The following is a 9,534-nucleotide window of genomic DNA, read 5'->3' as shown; positions in this document are numbered from 1 at the left end:
TTATTTTTAATCAAAAATGTGGTTAAAGACAAAGAAACCTATATCATTTTTGTTATTTACAGATCCAACCACCTTATACCCACCCAAACCCACAAAATTCGGACAATCCAATTGAAATCGGATCTCTCCTTTAACTAACCAACTTTCGAATTCCTTCATTCACGACTCCACTCTCCCTTGTTCAATTCCCGTTAATTATTCTTCTCCCTCAAGTGCAACTAAGGATAACTCGATTCTGGGTAAGTTGAAATAGGTTGGGGTTTTTCGAATTTGGGTTATTTGTTTTTCAAAATCGGGTAATATGGGTTTCGATTTTCGATAATTTGGTTTTCAATTTTGGGGTTTTGTCGATTTTTTTCATGTGTTGATTCCTCAGAACGTTGAAAGTCATCAGATTTTGGGGCGTTTGTTTTATGTTCAATTTGGTTTGTGGAAAAGCTTGGAACAAACGTCTGTTTCATCAGATTATGTTCAATTCTGATGAAACAAAGTCCTCAAGACGTTTGTTTCATCAGATTATGTTCAATTTGGTTTGTGGAAGTTGAAGTTGAAATCAGTTGTTGTTTTTTGTGTGCATGTGTGGAAGAATCATAATGGTTCGTACAAAGAACCCAAGCTATGTGGAAAAATCGAATCCCCCAGCAGATCTCGAAGAAGAAGCAACTCGTGGAGATGAATCAGAACGTGATTCCGATAAAACGGACTCAATTGAGAAGTCAAATGATAAGGATTCATCGGTAAGTATCTCTCCCTATATTGGTATAACCGTATAAGAATTCGTTCTAAAAAGTATAACTGTATAACTTGGTATAACTTAGAAAAGGTATAACTTAGAAAAACTTGGTATAACTAGATATGTGTCTTGCAGGAATCTGAGGATGAATCCGATGTAATGCAACCTTTGAGTATGTACTTTGATTACTCCCAGTATACGAAGCCTTTCAAGATGTCTGGAAAGTGTTATATTTCAGAGGCGGTAAACTTATTAGGCGGTCATCTTAAGGAAGAGGAGTTGGAATGGTTCTTAGGGCACCCACAGTTCAAGCATTTCTTCCATATGCCTAAGGATTCGAATCATAAGTTGATGAATAAACTTTAATCTTTTTAAGGTAGAGATATATCAAGGAGTGGATAGATTGTGGACCAAACTCTATAATACCCTTGCAATCAAAAGTTTATTCATCAATACCTTTTTGTGGTCTAAGTACCCACCAATAAGAGACTGGTTTCACCATCATTGTCCACTATAAGTAGTATTCACTCTAATTCTTCTATCACACGTTATCTCATGTTTCGTAATGATAAGCCAGTAGTTATTTTGATACTGATTACATGAAAGACAGTGACAATGATGATGATGATTGCAATTATATAACTAGTGGCTTGAGTTACAGTTTGATAACACACAGAGAAAACTTGAGGTTTGAGTTGCAATTAATCATTCAGAAAGATCTTCAGCTTTTTTCTGGATCTGACTCGCTAAATAGCATAGCCGATTCTTTATTATTTTAGGCAAGGGTACGTGGTTGGCAAACATAGGATTCACATATTAGTGCCACAGTTTAAGAAAAGTTTGTACTCTGTCTTATCTAATTCTACTTATAGATTACCGTACGTGAGCTGTCACGTTGAAACTAGTTTTCTATAAGCTCGCGTAAGTACAAAATCGTAGCAAGCTTCTTCGTATGAAATTAATGAAGGGAAAGATCTCCGAGGCAAGGCGTGACTAGAGGTGCAAATACCTGTCAAGTGTCTTTCAAGATTCTTTGCAAGTTTATGACTAAGTTATATTGTGTCCATTGAGTTATAATTGTAAGTGAGTTGAGTGGAAGTGGATTCTTGCTCATAAGATCATTAACAAGAGTGATAAACAAAATTGAAAATGAGATACTTATTAGAACTAATTTAGTGTAAAAAAAGTAAAAGAAAAAAACTAGTCGCAATTCTTAATTATATTGACTTAACTATTTTTTTTTTTTTTTGATAACATTACAAATTATACTAGGCGGGAATGTCTCTTTTGAGATGACCGAACTCAAACCCAAATTTGGTGAGTACCAGTGGCCCATTTGCTCTTCTCAATTGACTTAACTATTTGGATAAGAAAATCTATTAGAAAAACCTAGTCGTAATTCTTAATTATATATTGACTCGGACCATTTAGATACGAAATTAATTACATTACATTTTTATAAAAAAGAAAGTCAAGTCAATCTTACACTAATGATTAGCAAATTTCCTCCCACTCCATAGTATATATATTAGATATAATCTTGATTTGTTGATGAGATATACAAGATTGTCTTATCAAACAGAAAAAGAAAAAAAAAATACTAAACTCTTTTGTTCATTAAATATGTTTTCTGAAGACCTTTTGATCGAAATTCTCCTAAGATTGCCTACGAAATCTCTAGCAATATTTCTATGTGTATCCAAGCTTTGGGCTTCAATCATCCGCAGTCGACATTTCATTGGCGCATACCAATCTCGATCCTCTACTCGTCAGCCACCACGTGTCATGGTTGCTTTACCTCATTTATTCACATTTTCTCATTGGCATTTCCTCTCGTCATCCCCACCATCTTTGGTAACCAATGCAATATGTTGCATCGATAATACCTCTTATTCGCCTTCTTGTGTCAATGGCTTGATATGTATCGAATACATGGATCAATTGTGGATATGCAATCCTGCCCTTGGCAAGGGCGAACTTTTTCCCCAAGGCCCTCAATCTGCTCCCGATAAACCGTTCAAGACATGGTATATGGGATATGATCCTATCAATTATCAATATAAGGTCTTGTTTTTCTCAAAAGAATATTTACTATGTCCATACAAAGTGGAAGTGTTTACATTGGGAGGTCAAGGTTCATGGAAAATGATTGAGGATGGGAATAGTCATTCTCCCATAACCAGCGGAATATGCATGAATGGTGTTGTTTATTACGGTGCTCACACGGCGCATGGACCGAGATTAGTGAGGTTCAATGTGGCGACCGAAAAGTTTGGTAATTTTATTGAAATACCGACTGATGCTAGTAATATTTATGTTACGTTCTTTGGTATCTCTACCTTAGTGAACTACCAAGGGAAACTAGCTTTACTTGCTAAAAAAAATATTAGCATGTATGATTTATGGATTTTGGAAGATGCGTCCGGGAAACAAGAAGGGTCTAAGGTTTCTATCAACATTAGTCGAGAGATGTGCTCGCATGATCAACTTGTGCCGCTAGGTGCGGTGGGTTTTGTTGCTGGTAGTGGTGAGCTTATAGTTACAGCACGTGATCGATTTTTTCAGCTTTATCTTGTCTATGTTGATCTAGAGAGGAAACTTTCAAGGGAAGTTTGGTTAGGAGGAATCAAATGCGCAACATATGGACCATCTTTGATTGCTTTCACGGATTATGTTGAAAGTATTATGATATTGTAATAAGAACAAGAAGAGTGATCTTGATGTTACAAGATCACATGAGTGAATGGATTCTTCTTTAGTTTAATTTTGGTCAGTTTTTTTTTTTCTGAATAATGTTTGGTCAGTGTTTAAATGTTGGTCAGTCTTGTCCTAATGAATCCTTTGTATGACCTCTAATGCAATAATAATATATGCTAATTTTCTCGGCTTGTGTCTTCTTCATATATTTGACACAAATTTATATATAAAAAGAGTAAAACCTCTAGAGGCTTTATTTTAATAGCTGTTTGATACGCCAGGGAAAAAAAACTCCTACTAAAAGTAACAAACTATATCCGAAGTATCCAATTTTTGGTATTAGTAATTTGTTTCGCATTCGGCATGTATATTGAATTTTTATTATTTGCTTTGATCTGCAAACTTACAATTATACGATTTTTTTTTTATTGGATCCAAGTGGATAAAAGGATCAAATCGAATATAACGAGACTAAATCGTGGTATATATGAAGCGTTTTTTTTGTTTTGTTAAATGTGATTTTCCTAATTGCATAAAATTAATTCTCTCCAGAATATTAAACTTCGAAATCTAAGAACTAGAGCGTAGATGTATAGAGAACTCAAATATATATTTGCTCTAGTCTTGACTCTTCTGTATTAAAAAATTGGGCACAACATTTTGAAGACTGCACGTTTTGAGCAAGAATGAATTTGTTGAAATGCAACAACTGTAAACGCACAATTGTATATGTAAATGGACCAACGCATGTATCGAGGTTGATGGCAATCTTCAACCTCTGATCTCCCGTGCTTATATGTTTGCCTTAAAAGCCAATAATTTGTGACAATGTTGTGGATAAAAACAAGCTAGTAGAGCTTTTACAGCTATAGTTTGCACGAATTTTACAGTAGTTACTGTTGGAAAAGTGCAACCACTGTTCTCTTTTTCTCTTCAATAATTTTACTAGATAGTCCCCACATGTAAGAGTTAAAGTTGGAAACCTCTTAACTTTATGCGCATATAATTAATAAACAGGCTTCAGTTGAAAACTGTGGAGGCAAAGAGAAAAAAAGATACAATAAAAAACATATATGGAGCAGAAAACAGAAGGCAAGTCTTACATGAAGAGAGGTTTGTGGAAACCTGAAGAAGACATGATATTGAAAAGCTATGTTGAGACTCATGGAGAAGGAAACTGGGCAGACATTTCCCGTAGATCCGGTTCGATTCGAAATTTTCATATTGTGCTTTGTTCGTTTACTCAGAAAACAGAACGTGGGACTTTTGGGAAACTAAGGAGTTTGTGTTTCTGCGTTGATGTTTTTTCAGGGTTGAAGAGAGGTGGAAAAAGCTGTAGGTTGAGATGGAAGAACTATCTAAGACCAAATATCAAAAGAGGAAGCATGTCACCTCAAGAACAAGACCTCATTATCCGCATGCATAAGCTTCTTGGAAACAGGTCTTTCCTCTTTCACCATTGATCCACCCACCTTCTCGTACCTTTCTCGATTCTAACTTCTTACTCTTTTATATCAGATGGTCGTTGATCGCCGGTCGCCTTCCAGGTCGCACTGACAACGAAGTCAAGAACTACTGGAATACCCATTTAAACAAGAAATCCAGTTCCAGAAAACAGAATGCACCTGAATCAATCGGCGCCACTAATTTCACCGATAAGCCATTAATGTCTACAGAAGTGAGAAGAAGCCATGGAGAAGAAGGAGAAAGAGAAGGGAACGGTATCGTAAGAAATACCTGGATGGAGGAGGAGACCAACAGCTTTGACTATGACGTCCGCATAGGATCTCCACTGCCTCTCATCTCCCACTACCCAGACAACACTCTTGTCTTTGACCCATGTTTTGCCTTTACCGATTTCTTTCCTTTGCTTTAGGACTTTCCTTGCTTTATCTCGAGGGATAAATTCTTGCATAGACTTTGTGAATCATTATGGCTTTTAGTAATACTATTTTACATTGTGGGACGTAGTCTACGCAAGAAATTAATCATAATTTACAAGTCCTAATTCGTTGAGGGATCCATTCTTATTTCTTACCTTTATTATCAACTGCAGCACAATACCTGTACCTAAACTATTTTAGACACCAGAGTACCAACCAAGTGGAAAAAGACAAGAAAAAAAAAACACATATGTCCATTGACTTCTTAATCATTGTATGGGATTTCTAGTAAAACTCAATCCAAATTTTGGTAACATGTCCTGAAGAAAAAGGAAAATTGTAATACTTACAAAACATCATCTTCTAGAGGGTATAACATAACCTCATCAAGTGGCAAAGAAGGAGGAGTCCCAGGAGGGATACTTGCAGCTCCGTTTTCACCAGCACATATGCAAAGTGCTTCAGCATCTCTGATTGTCGAATCAAGGTCAATATGCCCAGACAGCTCATTGATGAACTTTAAGAGAGTGTCAAAATCCATCTGTTCTCCCATTATCTTGCTACGGCATCGCTTCAAGATCGCCACACAAACATATAGGTGAAGGTGTTCCGAGAGATAGTGAGTCCATAACACCTCCCAAAGCTGCATTGTCTTCTCGTACTCAAACTCCCTGAGACACATTGTCACCAGAATCAAATACAACACAGTAAAACTTACAAAGATTTCTTCTTGAAAATAAGAAAATAATATTGGGGCATTCACATTCGAAGTATGATGTAACTGTATTTTGGCTATTTTAGGCATTGCACTTGCTGTAGATATCTCAGACATTGGAAGGGTTTCGAGCGGGTATTGCAGAACAGGTAAAATGGTTAACTGATCACAAACGATATCCAATTCCCGACGAATAATGAAATACCAATAAATGTTAAACTCCAGACACCCAAATTTTTATAGGGTAACAGTGATTTTATTTTCCAGCCCAAAACGAGGTTGTGGAACATCTAAGCAATAACAAGAAAGAGGCAGAAAAGAAGAAACAAACCTTTTGAACTGAATCAGGATCCAGCGGAAACAGAAGAAGTAGTTCAAGCAGTCGTTCTCCTTAAAGTAATTATGAAGCGGGATATCGAGTAACTCTACCAGCTGCGGCACAATGAAAATGAAAGGGAACCAGATTCAGATCCCAACATTGATACTGAATGCTGATAGAAACGAAGAAATAGAAGAAAAAAAGGTAAACTGTAGAGGTGTTCTCAACAAGACAAAATTAGACCTTAGAGAGTGCAAAGAGCTGAGTATGCATCCCGTTCTGGTCACGGTTAAAGTTGGGTCCAAGGCGTTCCATCAGTGCCACGAAACACCAAAAGGATTCTGATTCATCCTCCATCACAAACAAGATAGGCGACAGATAATCACTCATTCCCTAATAACCAGAAAAACATTTGTCCTTTATGCCACACAGTGGATTCAAAGAAAAAGCCAAAAAAGAAGAGTGTCCAGCATCTCTGCTTATACGCTAAGTGGGAGCACTGGCACTAAATATGCAAACAGAATAGTAAGGACACCGCCAACTTGTAATCCAGTTNCTTTTGTTTCCAGCCCAAAACGAGGTTGTGGAACGTCTAAGCAATAACAAGAAAGAGGCAGAAAAGAAGAATCAAACCTTTTGAACTGAATCAGGATCCAGCGGAAACAGAAGAAGTAATTCAAGCAGTCGTTCTCCTTAAAGTAATTATGAAGCGGGATATCGAGTAACTCTACCAGCTGTGGGACAATGAAAATGAAAGGGAACCAGATTCAGATCCCAACATTGATACTGAATGCTGATAGAAACGAAGAAATAGAAGAAAAAAAGGTAAACTGTAGAGGTGTTCTCAACAAGACAAAATTAGACCTTAGAGAGTGCAAAGAGCTGAGTATGCATCCCGTTCTGGTCACGGTTAAAGTTGGGTCCAAGGCGTTCCATCAGTGCCACGAAACACCAAAAGGATTCTGATTCATCCTCCATCACAAACAAGATAGGCGACAGATAATCACTCATTCCCTAATAACCAGAAAAACATTTGTCCTTTATGCCACACAGTGGATTCAAAGAAAAAGCCAAAAGAGAAGAGTGTCCAGCATCTCTGCTTATACGCTAAGTGGGAGCACTGGCACTAAATATGCAAACAGAATAGTAAGGACACCGCCAACTTGTAATCCAGTTATAAGAATGAACTATGAAAACTGATAAATACCTGGCAGTAACCCAGGTCAAAATTGTAGAAGGAGTAGGTTAACAGAATATCACGCATGCTATTGACATTAAGATTGTCATCCCCTTCATAGTATTCAAATGCCCTATCAGTTCTTACCTACAAAAGAATAAACGAGGGATAGCTCAACAGGAATTCGACGAAAAAGGCACACCACACCACATAAATCAAAATTCTCAAACCCTTCTTACCACATCTTTATCTATCAACCCTTTTCTCTCCCGATATTTTGTAAATCTTTTTGCTTGTTCAGGAGAAATGCTCTGTCAAAAAAATTGTTTTAGTTAAGAGTGCATCAAACATGCGGGAAATAAACTAACATTACGAACGGTCAAAATCTGTAAATAGTTCAGACATCATAGGGAAAAGGAACTACATAGCCAATTAAGAAATCCAGATATGATGTGATATTATGATGAATGAACCTGCCACTGCTGTTTCAATGTTGCATATTCCATCCGTTTGACAGATCGAAGATATTCTCGCTCTGCATATGTCGAGTCATATGTATAATATCCCAAGAGAAAGGGCCAGACCTACAATGATGATCCTCCAAAATTAATCAGCATTTAATAACGCACGCCTACTTTTTAATTAAGATTTCATATGAAATAGAAAGTTAAAACCTCTCTTCGCAGTTGGTGCTCAATGCCTCCATAGAAAACTCTCTCTCGAAGAGCTTTTGATTCCACAACTCGCCCTTCAGAATCCAAGAATGCTGTGAACTGAGATCCACCAAAAGTTTGAATTTAAACAAATGATTAAAAGATAATAAAAATTTATGCATACGCTTCGCAAACAAAGAAGCAAGACATATTCCCTACCAGGTTGCACATTCTCTGTCGATATACTACAATCAACTACAATGCTTGGCTATAAATTATTACTAAACAAAGTACCACAGGACCAAAACAATTTCCTCTCTAAACTTTCTGGACACTGAAAAATTGCAGAATTCGAAAATGCGTACCTCTTTATGCCCCATCGGTGATTGCCTTGGTTTTCCCCACACTAGACTTAATTTATTAAACTGCAAAAGAGCAAATAAATTCATGAGTCCCATACTGTACACGTGCCATTACGAGTAGCCAGCTAACCATCAGTTCCGGATATTTGGTGTTAATAAAGCATAGAAAGGAAAATATCCATAGATGTTTTATATTGCTAATACAAGGTGAAGCAGCCACATATACTGTAGATGTGAATATCGACTAAAGCTGATCATTAAAATCAATGCTCAACACGCTTAATATATATAATTGATTGCCCTTGAATGAAAAAAAGAGCAACCAAAGGTGCTGTAACTCACTAATCACTAGTATCTAGGTAGTGTTTCAACTTACTGAGAGTACAAGCACAACTGACACTGACATGCATGCAAAGTCCACTAATGGGAGCACTCAAATTATGCCGGGTAGGATAACTAAAATACCAAGGTCATGGTGAAAGTCAATTGGGCATCCAAAATGAATCAGACAAGGAAAAAATTTACGATGTATGGATTTTAGTCAATAGGGAAAATAGAAGACTAGCAATATACCGACATAAAAAAAAAAAACTAGATATTGAAGTACATGAAGACTCACAATATACCGATATAATTTCCATCAACATGCTAATGCTTATAACCAAAAGAAAAATGGTACTCACCTCTAAGGGATCAGCAGGAACATCAACGTCATTAGAGATTTCTTCATCCTTGAAAGGGTCATTTTCAGGGTAACTATGAGGGTTTTCATGATGCTTTTCCTCAGCAATATTTGACAACTTTTCAGGATAACTGTGCACGGGTTGGTTATTCCATCTCTTGTCAATGGAACCAAAGCCGTTATTTTCAGAAAACAACTGGGTGGTTGTGTCTCGAGCAAATTTGGTAACCAGAGAAAACTTTTCTAGAAGATGGATTGAAAGATCCCGAGTAGGATCATGACTCTTTTGCTTTCTCAAGCCATACTGGGAAAC

The 9,534-nt window shown here is 36.9% G+C and overlaps 4 protein-coding genes across 8 annotated transcripts in view; 3 read left to right on the top strand and 1 right to left on the bottom strand.

Annotated features, from left to right (window-relative positions):
* Positions 538 to 1,099, top strand: LOC104763407 (uncharacterized protein At3g43530-like). Its single transcript, XM_010486782.1, has 2 exons — positions 538 to 737; positions 869 to 1,099. The coding sequence occupies exons 1-2, from the start codon at positions 576 to 578 to the stop codon at positions 1,097 to 1,099; spliced, it is 393 nt and encodes a 130-aa protein (XP_010485084.1). The 5' UTR covers positions 538 to 575.
* LOC104761272 (putative F-box protein At5g52610) lies at positions 2,320 to 3,591 on the top strand. Its single transcript, XM_010484328.2, has one exon. The coding sequence runs from the start codon at positions 2,357 to 2,359 to the stop codon at positions 3,428 to 3,430; it is 1,074 nt and encodes a 357-aa protein (XP_010482630.1). The 5' UTR covers positions 2,320 to 2,356; the 3' UTR covers positions 3,431 to 3,591.
* On the top strand, positions 4,214 to 5,494 carry LOC104761271 (transcription factor MYB82). Of its 2 annotated transcripts, XM_010484327.2 has the most exons (3): positions 4,214 to 4,633; positions 4,742 to 4,871; positions 4,949 to 5,494. In XM_010484327.2, exons 1-3 carry the CDS (start codon positions 4,504 to 4,506, stop codon positions 5,304 to 5,306), a joined length of 618 nt encoding a protein of 205 aa, XP_010482629.1. In that variant the 5' UTR covers positions 4,214 to 4,503; the 3' UTR covers positions 5,307 to 5,494. The 2 variants fall into 2 exon arrangements, with proteins under 2 accessions (XP_010482629.1, XP_010482628.1); XM_010484326.2 differs by having other exon boundaries at positions 4,214 to 4,871.
* The window catches only part of LOC104761270 (TBC1 domain family member 15-like), a 7,095-nt gene continuing 3,109 nt past the window's right edge, over positions 5,549 to 9,534 (bottom strand). For 2 of the 4 annotated variants that reach the window (XM_019240468.1, XM_010484325.2), the window contains exons 8-16: positions 9,223 to 9,270; positions 8,543 to 8,602; positions 8,199 to 8,297; positions 7,998 to 8,108; positions 7,764 to 7,835; positions 7,555 to 7,671; positions 7,212 to 7,361; positions 6,981 to 7,081; positions 5,549 to 5,984 (exon numbers count right to left, since the gene is read on the bottom strand). In XM_019240468.1, the coding sequence (XP_019096013.1) occupies positions 5,660 to 5,984; positions 6,981 to 7,081; positions 7,212 to 7,361; positions 7,555 to 7,671; positions 7,764 to 7,835; positions 7,998 to 8,108; positions 8,199 to 8,297; positions 8,543 to 8,602; positions 9,223 to 9,270 (1,083 nt within the window). In that variant the 3' untranslated portion in view covers positions 5,549 to 5,659. Of the gene's footprint in view, positions 5,985 to 6,980; positions 7,082 to 7,211; positions 7,362 to 7,554; positions 7,672 to 7,763; positions 7,836 to 7,997; positions 8,109 to 8,198; positions 8,298 to 8,542; positions 8,603 to 9,222 lie in introns of all 4 variants that reach the window. The other 2 variants (XM_010484323.2, XM_010484324.2) reach the window with 1 other exon arrangement.

Source organism: Camelina sativa, chromosome 18, assembly GCF_000633955.1.
Source record: "Camelina sativa cultivar DH55 chromosome 18, Cs, whole genome shotgun sequence".
NCBI lineage: Eukaryota > Viridiplantae > Streptophyta > Magnoliopsida > Brassicales > Brassicaceae > Camelina > Camelina sativa.
The sequence above is the reverse complement of the archived record's forward strand: the minus strand, read 5'-3'. Positions and strand labels throughout refer to the sequence as shown.